Source organism: Punica granatum, chromosome 6 (genome assembly GCF_007655135.1).
Source record: "Punica granatum isolate Tunisia-2019 chromosome 6, ASM765513v2, whole genome shotgun sequence".
Lineage (NCBI taxonomy): Eukaryota > Viridiplantae > Streptophyta > Magnoliopsida > Myrtales > Lythraceae > Punica > Punica granatum.
Genome location: NC_045132.1, coordinates 22603936 through 22617492, shown reverse-complemented (window position 1 = coordinate 22617492; position 13557 = coordinate 22603936). Strand labels below are relative to the sequence as shown.

Sequence of the window (13557 nt, the reverse complement as noted above, 5' to 3'; positions counted from 1 at the left end):
AATAATAATACAACTTATTAATTATTTATTATGAATTTTTTATTGATGGAGCTAAGATTGCATGAAATCCTCGGGTGGTCTCGTTTTCTGATTTTTTTTAACCGTCGAGATACGTTATTTCACATGAAAAAATTTAGAAAAAAATCAAAAACTTATATGAGGCTTAATTCCAGTAATTTATCAGTTTAAACTTTTAGGTTGCAGATGAGTTCAAGTTCGTGTAGGTACAAGTGAGAATTTTACATAAACATGTATATGTGATGACCATGCACCGGGAAAATAGAAAGGTGTAAGTACTTCTTGTCTGATCTTGTTTGCCAAATTAAATTAACTATGTTGAAAACTATGTGGTCCATGGGCGGCCGGAAAAGAAGCTTTGTTTTTTTTGCTGCTTTAACCTTATAATAAACCATACATTTAAAAATAAAAAAATTAATCATTGATGAGACCAATGTGATATAGTTGGAAAATTATGTTTTATGAGATTTCAACGTACAGTGTAGTAGCTAGAGTCCCACTAAAAGTACTTCCCAGGTAAGGCCAAGTCGATGCATCGTAGTAGGAATTGATGTCAGCTAATAAGCTCGGGAAATGCGCAATTTAACAGGATGAACAAGAAGTAGCGAAGACTAAGACCTTTAGTAGCTGGGATGCAGTTAAGCCACTGATTTGCAATTGAAAATATTATCTCAGATGAGGCATCAATCTTCCGATTAGCAAGCGAAAAAGGCCGCGACCACAACCTTAAATGGTGCATTTTGAGAAAGCCAATTATGGGCGATCTTTTGGAACAAATTCAAAGTCAAACCCACACATGCTTATGTGTTCGTCTCATGTGGATTCAGCATCCAAAATAGACACATTCTGTCATTTTCACCGGATACCAAAAAGGCCCAGATGAAAAAACTATACCGATCGAGGGATTAATTAATCATTAATTCACAAGTCAAATGACAAATTAATTATAGTTTAACTTTCTGATTTTTGCCACCCCCGTTGACCTTTTTCCCTTGCACATACCACGATCAACCTTGAGCCACGTCCCAAAGGAAATGCATTAGAAACCCTGATAAGATTCAATTCTTCCGGAAAATCTTATCAGGATCAAAAGCAAGCATAGCCATCGAGACAAAGATTAATGTTAATAATAAGAATGATGTGTTAATGCAGAACTTTGGTCGACAACTTATGTAGTTGGAGGGCGGGGATTGGGACGTTAGGCCACGTAAAATGGGTCAAACAGCCGACCATAGAAAAATATATCGGGAATTATGTTGATTGCAGACACAATTATATGCTTTTCTTTTGGATTATAAAAATGGGTTTGACTGCGGACAATCTTCGAGCACTTTCCAGCTTTTGTTGAGGGCTTCCGTCCAAAGTGTAGAGCATAAGCACTGAGTTTGAGAGATTCTTTAATTAGTGTGTGTGTATATATATTTGTGTGTGTATATATATTTGTGTGTATGTATACATTTAAGTGTGTGTGCGAGTGTGCGCGCGCGTCTCATATCTTTTTGTTGGCTATAATGCACAATGGAGTTTTAGACGGACGCATGTAGGGAAGGCTATCGTAAATATATAGAGTTCATAGTGGATTTATAGACAAGGCTTCCATTTTCATTCGATTCTAGTCATATGATTTTTGTCGTTATTTATGCGTAAATGTTGTTTAGTTGTGCTAGCTCATATGCTCATATACAGTTGAGCTTTAGCGTAAAATATAGATGACATGATGATCGAACTTTTGGGTCGTCATGAAACAATGCATTGTCCACGATTAGTTAATTTAACCAGGTTTTTCCAAATTTGCTCAGCAATTAATCATGAAATCATTTTGACAAATCATCGGTTGATTGTGTTTGAAGCCATTTTCACTATTTAAAATGTCCAGGCATCTCATAGAGTATTTAATATAAACAGCTGGGCTAAGCCTAATAACATGTTACAGCTCAATCTCAATAGCTATTTAATTAAAAGCTGAATGACCAATGAAGAATCTAATCATAAGTTTTCTCTCCATGGGTGGCTTTAATAGAATGCCGAGTAGTCTCTCTTCTTCGATCACATGAAAAATGTTAAGCTAATTACCCTCTCACTCTCTGCTTGATCTCTGACCCTCATGATGAACGATATTTGGACATGCTCTTTAATCATAGTTTAACTAATGCTAGATCTACCATTAGATCCCGACGACAATAGTTAGGCCAGCTAGATCCATGGAGGAAAAGTTAATTTGAGAAGGTCAAAAGGAGATAGATATATAGGGAGGGAAAGTCCATATATGTATTGCTTTTTTTGGAGATAAATTAAAGTAATGAACCAAGTGACTCTAGTTATCGTAAGGAGTAAAATACAAGTTCAAGTCTTGAAAAGTGTATTTATTAGAAGAAAAAATGACTTTTAATATTCGATCTTCCGAAATTATAAGAGTAATATCTCATATAATTTTTTAATAAAATAAATGAATTAATGATTTTTTTAAATTTGGTGTTGTTCAATTTAAATAAAATCTCCAGTTTAAGTGTAGTTAATTGAAAAAATTCATATTTGAAAAGCTTTGTCTTTATTAGTGGACAATCAAGTTCAAATTAAATTAATCAACGTGAATTGAAATTTTGAATATCACAAGCGCATACAAAAAAAAAAAGTAATGATTTTTCTAATTGAAAACAGGGAGACAGAGATATACGAATGGGAAGTGCGAGATCAACTGGGGGAGCTCTAGCTAGCTGGGTGCTTTTAAGATATACCATATCTCTGTTCCCACATACCAACATTCCCTTCCACAAAATCGATCCCCCCTCACCTTTTGACCTAACCCCCCCGCATCAACATTATATTTTAAATAATATATTTAACACATATATATTATTGAATTAATCATCTAAAAAATATGACTTTTATACTTTTATTTTTTAATATAGGACGACCTTTAGAAAAATATTACGAAAATGCATGACTTTTGTATTTTTTTTTAAATATAGTACGACTTTTGACAAATAAAACATAAAGGCATAACATTTGTAATTTCTCATAAATATAGCACAATCTTAGAAAAATAACATAGAAATGTACGACTTTTAGGTTGGTTGCGCATATAGCACGGCGTCAATTATTTCGTTAAACGGAGACAGCTATTGTTAGCTCTTTGTTAGCTATTGCTGTTACATTTGACGAAATAATTGATATCGTGCTAGAATAGCGATAAAATCTAAATGTCGTGCATTTCTGTGTTATTTTTCAAAAGTATTGTTATATTTTGGAAAAAGTGTAAATGTCATGTATTTTTGTGTTATTTTCTAAATATCATGTTATATTTAGAGAAAAGTGCAAAAATCGTGCATTTTTACATGATTGACTATATAAATATGTACACATCCGCATATTGCTAAGAGCAGTTGTGTCTTGCATCGAAAAATCAGAAAGAAAAATATACTCATAGATGAGATGATTGCGTTTACTATCTATTAATTTAAACTTTTGAGCTTCATTAAATATTTTATGTAGTATCAAAATCAGGTTATGCATCCATGTCAGCATACCATGCTAAGTTTAGTGTTTAGAGAAATTAAAGTGCGTCTCATGTTAGCCTAATCTGAGCGTGTGATTTGTGATCTATTTAGTTCGAGTGCCAAAGAGGAAACCCACCTCGTGGCCGTCAATAAAAGTCCATGCGCGGAAGAGAAAATCTGACATATAGTCAATTATCTCCCATCACCTAAGTAAGAGGAAGCCTACCTCGTAATCGTAAGTTGTACAAGTTTACGTGGCATGTGAAAAAGTATTAAAATCACACGTTGTTAAGGAGGATGGTCATTTAAAGTTGTTATATTCATATCGAAAAATTAGAAAGGAAATCCCATACATCAAAAAAAAAAATGATCGGGTTCACCATCCTTTGCAATTTTTGAGGTGGAAAATGGGTTCGACCATGCGCTCATAGTCATAGGGACCGAAAATTTTTCACATTTTTCTTCAGAAAGGGAAAAAGAAATAAAATGAAACAATCATAATTCCTGGTAAGAGCCACAAAAGAGAAGTCAAAGTAGAATATATTAGAGTCTGTGCTTAGCTCTCCCTTATCTCAAGGATTATTATCTCATATGTCGGGGCATCTTGCACGTACAATATATATATATAATATATTTTCCTCGATTTTGGAGGATCTTTCCATTCGACCCGATTTTTGCCATAGCCGAACTCTATATATGCACAGATCTGCGAGGAATTAGATATTGAAGTATGTAACATGGGCCTGGCTTCTGTTTGGGCTCTAATATTTACTGAGATGGGGCTATTTAGAGTCCATTTGGGCCCAAAGGGCTGACAAGGGGCTGATGCTATACCCCTTGGGCCCATTTAATTTGGTCCCAAATATTCAGAATGAAACTCTGATCGATACACCTATTCGAAGAGTGTGTCTAATTCCATTGAGGGCCCAGATCCTAAATATTTCAAATGAATATATCAAATTTTATTTTTTTTTCGATGGAGAAATAATGTCCAGTTTTATTGTTGGTAACATTACTTAATAAATGTCGATGGTTAAACGTAGAAAATCCGAGTTCATCTGAAAAATCCTTAATTTTGGCCCGAATCCAAATCCAATGCAATTCTTGTATTTTTAATCTAATTCTTGTATCTTCTGTAATTCAAATAGCTGAATTCAATCGAATTCTTCTGAATGAACCTTAAACATCCCAAGCCATGTGTATTTGAATTCACATGGTACGACCAGTAACCTATCGAAGGCAAAAATCAGTATCAAACAATGAGACGCGGACCGGCTGAAGAGTAAGTAATGCCATGCTTGCCTGGTTTATATAATTCCCTTTCATTTGAGCAGTGTTGTCGGTAGGTGTCAATCTGAGCATCATTTGGATGAGGTCCCCGTCTCCCCGTTCACTCCGTTCCCATGTTCAAGGCAAGAAATCATTGTCGATGCCATGGTGACTCACCAAATGTGGCAAACACAGTAAAGAACATATCATCGTCTGCTTTCACTTTCAATCATCATGTGATGAATGAGTGCGGGATGCGACTCTTGGGAATGCGCATGCGTTTCGCCATATGTACCTTTGGAATTCTCTGAACCATCCGGGTTTTCGGGTACCACATTCGATTGCCAATGGCATTTTAGCTTCCTTCAGATCTTCGGGGAACATCGACGAGTTTTCGTGTTCCGTCGAAACAGTTTTTCTTTTTGCAATCAGGACTATATGTCCAGCTTTCTTGTTGTCTGAGAAATCATCTAACTGTTTTGAAAAACAAACAAGAAAAAATGTATCGGTTACCTTTTTCGCATATCTTTCCATTCATCGGAAAACATGGGGGGAGAAAAGGAAAGTCCGAGGAAATTCGGTAACAATTAACTATTGCTTCAAGCTTCTATATTTCTTGATTCTAAGAAAACTATGGAAACTTCAACCCGTTACAATTGTTTATCGAAAAACAAAATACTTTATATTGATCCAGATATTCCTAGTTGAGTTCTCATGATTTCATGGATGACAAATATGAAAATATTTTAACAATTGAAGAGAGTGTAGTAAAAAAACGAACACCCTTGTCTGGATAACCAAGATATTTCAAGTTTGATATTTCGCGATATTATTACATGCGCCTCTTTATTAGCTAATAGAATTTCTCTTTCATTATTCATGAATCTCTTTTGTAATCGCAAAAAATATATATATTTTCTGAATTAACTAATATAAAAAGCATAATTATAATCTCATGCGATCAATCTGAATGAGTATGATAACTCTCTCTATTTCCCTCCTTGCGATCTTACTATCTAAAAACTCAATGACCCTCGACTAATATAGTTTGCTCAGAGTGGGTCCAACTAAGAGTCAAAAAATTTTCAATCATGATTTTTTTTCTTTATAAGATTAAAACTCGAAATTATTCAAAGAAACTATAAGTAGCATTGCTTAAATCATGCGTTAGTTGAATTTCTCTATTAATTGAGATTCCATCTTAAAATTTCAATCAGTTGTGCGAGAAGACTGCAGGAGAGTTGGGTCATTTCATTGGACAAGTTTGAATTTTAATGACTCGTTTATTTTCAGGGTTAAAATCACAAAAATTTTAACTTTTAACTTTAACTCAACTCACTACACAACATTTTATCTTTTTTCACAATTAAAATTAAAATTATTTTAACTCTGAAATCAAACGGACCGTAATCATCCCACCTTTTGTCCAACTTACCCGGAGTGGTCTATTCCCTTCCATAATTAATATCCAATACGTAATCATTGTGGCGACACCTGTACTCTCCATTACCATAATTGAGAATTCCTGCTTTTTATTTTTATTATCGAATTATTAATGCGATGCAAGCATCAACTGCAATAACAGCAACCCATTGCAGATTTTTAATTAATTAATTAATTACATATTTAATTAATCAAGCCTCCGAAAGAGAGGAGAGATTCTCTCAACGATAAAAGGGGGAGAAAGAAGAACATGTGATGGGGTTTTTTTTGGATTAAAGAAAAGGGCAACATTGTTAGTGGATAGTCTAACTGTTAATTATTGGGTGCAATTCCTAGCAGGAGATCAACCCTTTCAATTGCATGAAAATCCCATTTCAATCTAATCGAGAGAAGGAGGATACGAAGAGAGAGAGCGATAGAAATTGCAATCTTTTGAATGTGCGGTCACGAGATGAAAGAAAGAGAGTATAATTGCGATATATGATATAGTTAGTAAATTGTCTCGTATAGACAGACTTTACATACAATGTAGGAAATATAAAAACCACAAAAAGCCCTCCCAGTCGATAATGGAGTTGGAATTAATCTTAATGAATAAACTAGGGACATCTGGTGCTATTGTTGTAAAAGGAAAGGAAGAAGAGAAAAAGAGAGCAATGATTTTAAAAGTTCGTTACTTTTCCACCTCAGAATTAATGGCCCATTCAGTTGATGACGCGATTTTTTTGCTTTTGCTTTGTCAATTGATGGAGTAATGTGGAAAATTCCCTCTACCCCCCCACCCCTCCATGAGGAGGAACTCACGCTAGAATAGGTTGAAACTTGGGAGGCACATTTCATCTCGGTTCGGTTTTCTTTCTGGACTTGGAACCAAGAATGAATTATTTTCTTAAAGCCTAGTATGGAAGAACCGATTCTCTCTAGCTAGGTCATTACAGCGAGATTGAATATGTTTAATTGCTCGATACCGTGTTTATTGAAAGGAAATTCATCCCGACATACAATATTTTACTTATGTCGTTATACTTGTCAATTGTTATTTATTCAACAGATGACAAGGTGCATGGTTCCTCCTTATCAATAGCTTGAAAATGACACTTCTTCTCGATGCAGTTCAGCTTGGATTCGCATCGACCAGCCGGAGCTGCTAATCTATGGCTAGCGAAAAAGATAAAAGCCAAAGGAAATAGATGGATTAGTTGGACATTGGGAGGAGCTATTGAACTGAAACAAAAGGCAAAAAAAAAAAAAAGGTGGGGAATTTGCGTTTGAGATGAGCGTTGAGTTAGTGGATCCTTTGGGGCAAAAAGTTCACAAGCCCCCCCCCCCCCCCCCCCACAACAATTATCAAAAGCAATAACATATAATTATATAAGGGGAAAAAAAGGAAAAGGAAAAAAAAAGAGAGGTTATCTTGGGTACCCATCCTTTTCATTTGACATCTATGTCCCCATTAGCTTGAAATCACACCCCCAAAAAATAAAAATAAAAAAACCTATGCAGCAGCAAAGTACCATGAAATTTGACTTAATATCCTCTCCTTAAACCCTCCCTACAGCCAGAAGGTCATGGCATGAGGGTGACTTTGCCACAAATCATTTCCAAACTTTCCAATTTCAAATGGGTTGGAATTTTTTAGGGGAAAAAAAAGGCCAAGAACGATTTGGATACTGAAGAGAACAATTAACTAAATATTATTATGTTTCTCCAAAGTACGGGGCGATATATCGAACAGAGTCAATCACAGTTAAATTGAGAATTTCGATGGCAGTAAAAATATTTTGGCGAGTACAAGCGGTGAATTTCGCGATTTCAATAACTTGTACATGCACATCACCCATCTCATAAAGCTCTTGATGAGAGGCTATATAAGGTGTCATCTGCTAAAACAAGCTTCTCCCACTCAAGCTTTTGTGAGAACCCATTGGATATCACTTCCCAAAAGAGGGCCATCCTCCCCTATCAGTTTCTTTGCTTCCTGATGGGGATGGAGTTCTTTTGGCAAGAATCCCTCCATGGGTCTTAACAGAAAAGCCATTTCAGTTGGAGTTTGAAGAGAGGAAAATCATTTAGCTCCCAAAAAAAAAAAAAAAAAAAACTACCTTCTATTGTTCCTCTTCCCTCTCTGCTCTCTCCAACAGAACACTCAAAAAAAAAAAAAAAAAACAGTTTGCCAGTGCCTACCCAATGAAACTCCCTCCCGCTGGTCCAACAGACACCGAATCGGGAAAGTCGAAGGAAGCGAGATGCCATCGGGGTGGTGATCAGGAGGAGATTCTTGGATGGTCACTGGTGAACCGGCAAGTCACACAACGGCAATGGACTCCGAGAGTCTTGGCAGGCTTCTTCTTCATATATATATATATATATATATGTTCGGGTTTTTTTACTTTTTTCTTCTCTTCTTTTTCATCTTCTTCTTACTGATGATGTGTTGCTGAACCGAATGTAGCTCTCGATTGAGGTTTTGGAATAAATAGTTTGTGCTTCATAAGAAGAATTAAACAGTGGACCCAAACGAGCTACTGGTCTCGTGGAACCCCTGATCATATTCGCAAACCCAGAATAACGATAGTTTCTTTTGGGAAACAAGCATCTCACGTTCTCTATTTTCGCCGATTGTAAGAACAAGATGCAAACTTACATAAGACACTCGACGAAGCTCTTGAAGATCTTATAACCTAGGACAGTTTTCTCAATTGAGTGAATGTCTTTGGTTCTTCCTAATATGAGTAGTGATATTTACAAATATCGATTTCCATAGGGGAATCCCTCGTCTCTATTATTCTCTGTGACCAAGGCCAACGCCATTTCAGCTGCACGTCAGGATTGAAACCCCCAAAACAATAGCCACAAAACAAGAGCTGCATTTTCAAGCAAGATCTTTGATGAAATAATAAATTTGTATCAGGATTATGCTTTTCTATAGGTAACTTGGCATGTTGGTATACACAATTGAACCGAGTCTTGGATAGAAAAAGCAACCCTATTGAACTACTTAACCTACTCTCGGTACAACCCCGAAGGGAAAAAATTCTTCGAAAGTGATAGATATCGCACATCACCATTGTACAGCTTTTGTTTCATGACACCTTACAAGACTGCAAGAGAGAAGCATAAAGCAATTCGTTCCAAGTGTCGGGTACTCCTGGCAAGCACCAGTGGCTGCAATCTTGAGCCCTCTCAGCAGCAACTCGCTCCTCATCCGTCTTATATAACATTCTGTATATAGAAGGGTGTGCATCCTTTCTGTAGGCAGTAAGTCTACTTATGTTTAAGTAAGTCACCGGAGTTTTCATCCCGTGAAGGACGTGCTCCAAAACTTTCATCTTCGAAGGGTACTTTTTCAAGTATTTTTCCTCGAAAATAGGCTCGGATTCTTTGTGGCACTGCCCTCCCGAGTTCCATTGCCCTTTTCTGCAACAGAGAAATTGCATTTCTATCATAAGATGATTCACTGAGTTTGCATGGGAAAGAATAGCTAATTAACTTCACTCCGTTAATAATGCATCGAAATTCAATTCATAATTAGAATTTGATAATCTTAGTTGCTAAATCTAAATGTCATAAGTGACTCATTCGTGTTCTCCAGAGAGTGTTCCTCTTCTGCCTGTGGATTTTCAAAATACAGCGGATGGTACCAAATGACATCTACAGCATTACTCAAGTGGTAATCAATTTTCTAATGAAACATGACTACATAGTATGCAACTAAGCGAAGTAGGAGAAAAAGGTTTATTTACCTGAAATGAGTGACAGAATATCCTCTGAAGAAAACTTTGGTTCGATTGCTGTTAATGTTATTGTCGACCCATTTCGCCCATGTATTAAGAGCCCTCTTGTACGCCTCCAAGACCTTGAGTCTTGGGTGTACATGGTTTCCTTCCTGGTAATAGTCCTCTCTACCTCAAATAAAAGAATGAGAACTTTTAGTCGTTGAACTGATAATATTGACATTCTGCCAAAGTGAATAAGAACAATTCTTGCCACGGGAATAATACACATCACGGAAGCACTCACCCTCGAGAAGTTTTCTCGTGGGTCCACCAATGACCCGTGTTGAAGACTATGATATCAGCATCGCGATACATGGAGGTTGTGCGGTCCATCAAATCCAACCTCAATGTCTCAATTGACCCGTTGATGCCTTTGAAAGATGATTCTCTAACGATAAATGGAGCACTAACAAAGTCCACGGAACAATTGTAATCCTATAAACGAAAAGATAAGCATCATGATAATGAGAGAGATTCCGCCGCAGTGAAAACTTTTCATAATAAAAGAGATCGAAAGTTCTGAAACCTTGCCTCAAACCTGAAGGCATAGAAACCTTTCTTCTTGAACTCTTTCCTGCCTGATATCTCGAAGACTCTCTTCTTGCTTCTGATACTGTGACGGAGGATGCAAACAAGAGACTCCCACATGTTTCTGTTTAACGAGTCGCCCACAAAAACAAGCTTTTTTCCTCGTAGTCTCTCGAGAAAATCAGTCGAGTTCAAGCTGAGAAAAAAGTAAGTTCCCAACCTTCACATCTACTGGCTTACATTAATCCAGAAAACAAAATACGTATCCTCCAATCACTGAGCAGACTTGGAATACAAAGTTTGACCAGAGTAGTCCACTCCATTCAAATTTTCCTAGAATACTCATTATTTAATCACTGACTAGACTTGGACTACGGAACTTAACTGCCATTCTCATTATAAATACATCAGCACTCAATCACGTTGCTTATACATGCCTCTAGTACGGCAATCTAACCATATGATGCCAAACAAAAACTTGATTGAATTGATAAAATAAAGTGCAAAAAACATTATAAGCATATATTCGTCCTCAGATAATTATGCGGTGGACATTGAAAGGGCCAGAATCCTCTCTACAACTACAATAGCCCGAAAAGTAGTATTCCATTATAAGTGATTGGTCCAAAGCTCTCAGACTCACTCATTTCTATAGTTAACAATTCCCAATTGGATTTTGATACCATTTAATAGCATAAGATTCCCAGAAAGGCAACAAGTTTGGATCTTTACCTTGGGATGTCGCACTTATTAGGCTTCCACCTCCACTTGACGAATTCGGCGTCAGGCCTACCATTGAGGTGGCAATTGAAATCCCTATCAATGTATGGGCAAGACCCTGCTGGGTAGTAAGGCTTCGAGTCATCCCTCGCCCACCTCCCATCAAATATATCACATCCATCGAGGTTTCGATACTCGTCCGAGTTATGCTCCAGCTGACTAGGCCTCTCTTCGCCGCCTCCGAACCGAGCTGAGGAGTTATCCCTAATAATTGAAGAGTCACCCAGAGAGCCATTTCCATTGTCCCTCACACTGAAACTAACTTTGCTTTGCATATTTTCCCCCCGAGAATCATTTCCTTCATGGGATTTACTGGGAAGACTAAAGATTTTACTCCCATTGCTTGAGAACTCAGCAGGGTCCTGCAATGGGGCCTTCTTCTCGGAGACAACCTCTTCACGCTTGGCTTCCAAGTGTTGGCCATTCTCTTCCACCTTCGCAACGACAGACACATTCTGCTCCTGGGTCTGGTTCAAAATCCCATCTTGAGGAATTTCCACACTCGAGTAAGAGGGTGAAGAAGAAGAAGCGGGAGAGGTTGAAAATGGGAAAGGCCACCCACCGACAGAGGGAATCTGGAGCAAAGGAGAGACCTTTGGGGGCTTTAAGGAGGCGCTGAGGAGGAAGACACCTAGGAAGATGAGGGAAGCTGCTGCTCCCAAGCAGAAAGGGGACCCCACTCTCCTCTTCCTGAAGCTCTCCGGCAGCAGGGCAATCGGCTCCATCGGACGTCAGAGCTAGAAATGCATAATGTGCAGAAAGGATCTATTCCTGTGGAATGCCAACAGAAGCGCCTGCAGGGGAAACTGTCTTCGGGGACTACGAGGATGTGCGAAGAGGAAATGTTCGAAGGGAGGAAGAGATGCGAATGTGAGTGAAGGAGAAGAAGCAGAGGCAACTCCGTTGGAAGAGATACTGTGCCATTATTCGGGGCGAGGAGATAGAGGGCGACGGGAACTGTAACTTGTTGAAATTACGGTCTTGTCCTCCCCGTTGATCTGGAGGCTTTCCGCTTTCCAGAGATTGTGATTAGATTAGGAAAGATAACAACATTGATCTGTTCTTATATTACTATCGTATCATTATGCAGGGGGCATAGATGCATCAGTTCGGATCTCGAACCCAAACGTGGTCGGAACTAATTGAGTTAAAACGCATATATGATGGTTTATGAAATGCTAAGTTACATAGCATTTCTAGATCGCAACAAACTTGAGTATAAATCCAATATTTTTTTTTTCGATACATAAGTGATTATGAGATTCAACATTTTTTAAAATATTTATATTTCATAACATATATGAACCCAAACAGCCTTGAATTCTTTCTAATTTTAGAAATCGAATGCTAACTCTATCATAAGAGATCTCTAATTAATCATCGCGTTCTCGAGGAAAACAAAAATTCATACGCACAGTACAGTTTAATTATTTCGATAAAGATTTTGCCCATACTAGCATACACATCCAATTATTATTAAGATAATATGCAAATATTATCTAATTTTAAATAATGCGCTCACGGCAAGCAATGATATTGTCCTTTGACCTTAGATTAAAATATCTCAAAATTAGTTGTCATTAGTGGGACTTCGTATGTTCCTATTGTTTTCCTTTCCTCTATCTTCTTTTAGATCAGGAATCTCTCTCTGTTTCTTTTTTTTAAATAGAGAGATTGCGAATATCCTATATAATCGAAAATTTTTCATTTGCCTAATATGAGTTTAATCGCGTTTCATTCGATTGCTTACTTGATGGAAAGATTTCGAATTTTTCTTGAGGGCAAAACTCCTATTTTTGAAAATATCTTGCTTAACAATATGCTTGATCCAGTGATCCGTATTTGGTCGTGACCGGCACTTGTCCTAAAGTATTTTCGATGTGCGTAATTGAATCACTTTGGAATTAGCCCACATAGTTTCTTGTTGACACACTAGCCCAATTATTAAGCTGCATTCTCTTTTGTTCTGCTTTTTAAATTTTTACTATCATCTGGCGTTCCGGTCTAGGATTACAACATTAACGTTAGAACATTCACCGAAATAAGATAAATACGAGAAAAAAATAAAAACATTGATTGATTCGACCCTCTTGTTCTTAAACAATATCAAAATCTTGTGAATGGAAAAAAAAATCACAATTGGAAAGAGATTTATCCTTAGTAGACCGATTTAGTTTGAATCTCGATTGATTGAAAGTCATCGCCATTGATCATTCAGATCTGAGATCATGGTAGAAATTTATTTT

The 13557-nt window shown here is 37.1% G+C and overlaps 1 protein-coding gene across 1 annotated transcript; it reads right to left on the bottom strand.

Annotated features, from left to right (window-relative positions):
• Positions 1–9102: 9102 nt before the first annotated feature.
• LOC116210443 (protein trichome birefringence-like 2) lies at positions 9103–12486 on the bottom strand. Its single transcript, XM_031544310.1, has 5 exons — positions 11264–12486; positions 10535–10727; positions 10248–10438; positions 9971–10129; positions 9103–9644 (listed from the first exon to the last, which is right to left on the bottom strand). Exons 1-5 carry the CDS (start codon positions 12034–12036, stop codon positions 9311–9313), a joined length of 1650 nt encoding a protein of 549 aa, XP_031400170.1. The 5' UTR covers positions 12037–12486; the 3' UTR covers positions 9103–9310.
• Between the last annotated feature and the right edge of the window lie 1071 nt (positions 12487–13557).

Excerpts from the sequence above, each read along its gene's own strand:
- LOC116210443 (XM_031544310.1), bottom strand. The coding sequence starts at position 12,036 with ATGGAGCCGATTGCCCTGCTGCCGGAGAGCTTCAGGAAGAGGAGAGTG. Across the intron at positions 10,728-11,263 it reads AATAAGTGCGACATCCCAAG|CTTGAACTCGACTGATTTTC; the intron begins GTAAAGATCCAA and ends CTTTTTTCTCAG. Across the intron at positions 10,439-10,534 it reads TCTATGCCTTCAGGTTTGAG|GATTACAATTGTTCCGTGGA; the intron begins GCAAGGTTTCAG and ends TTTCGTTTATAG.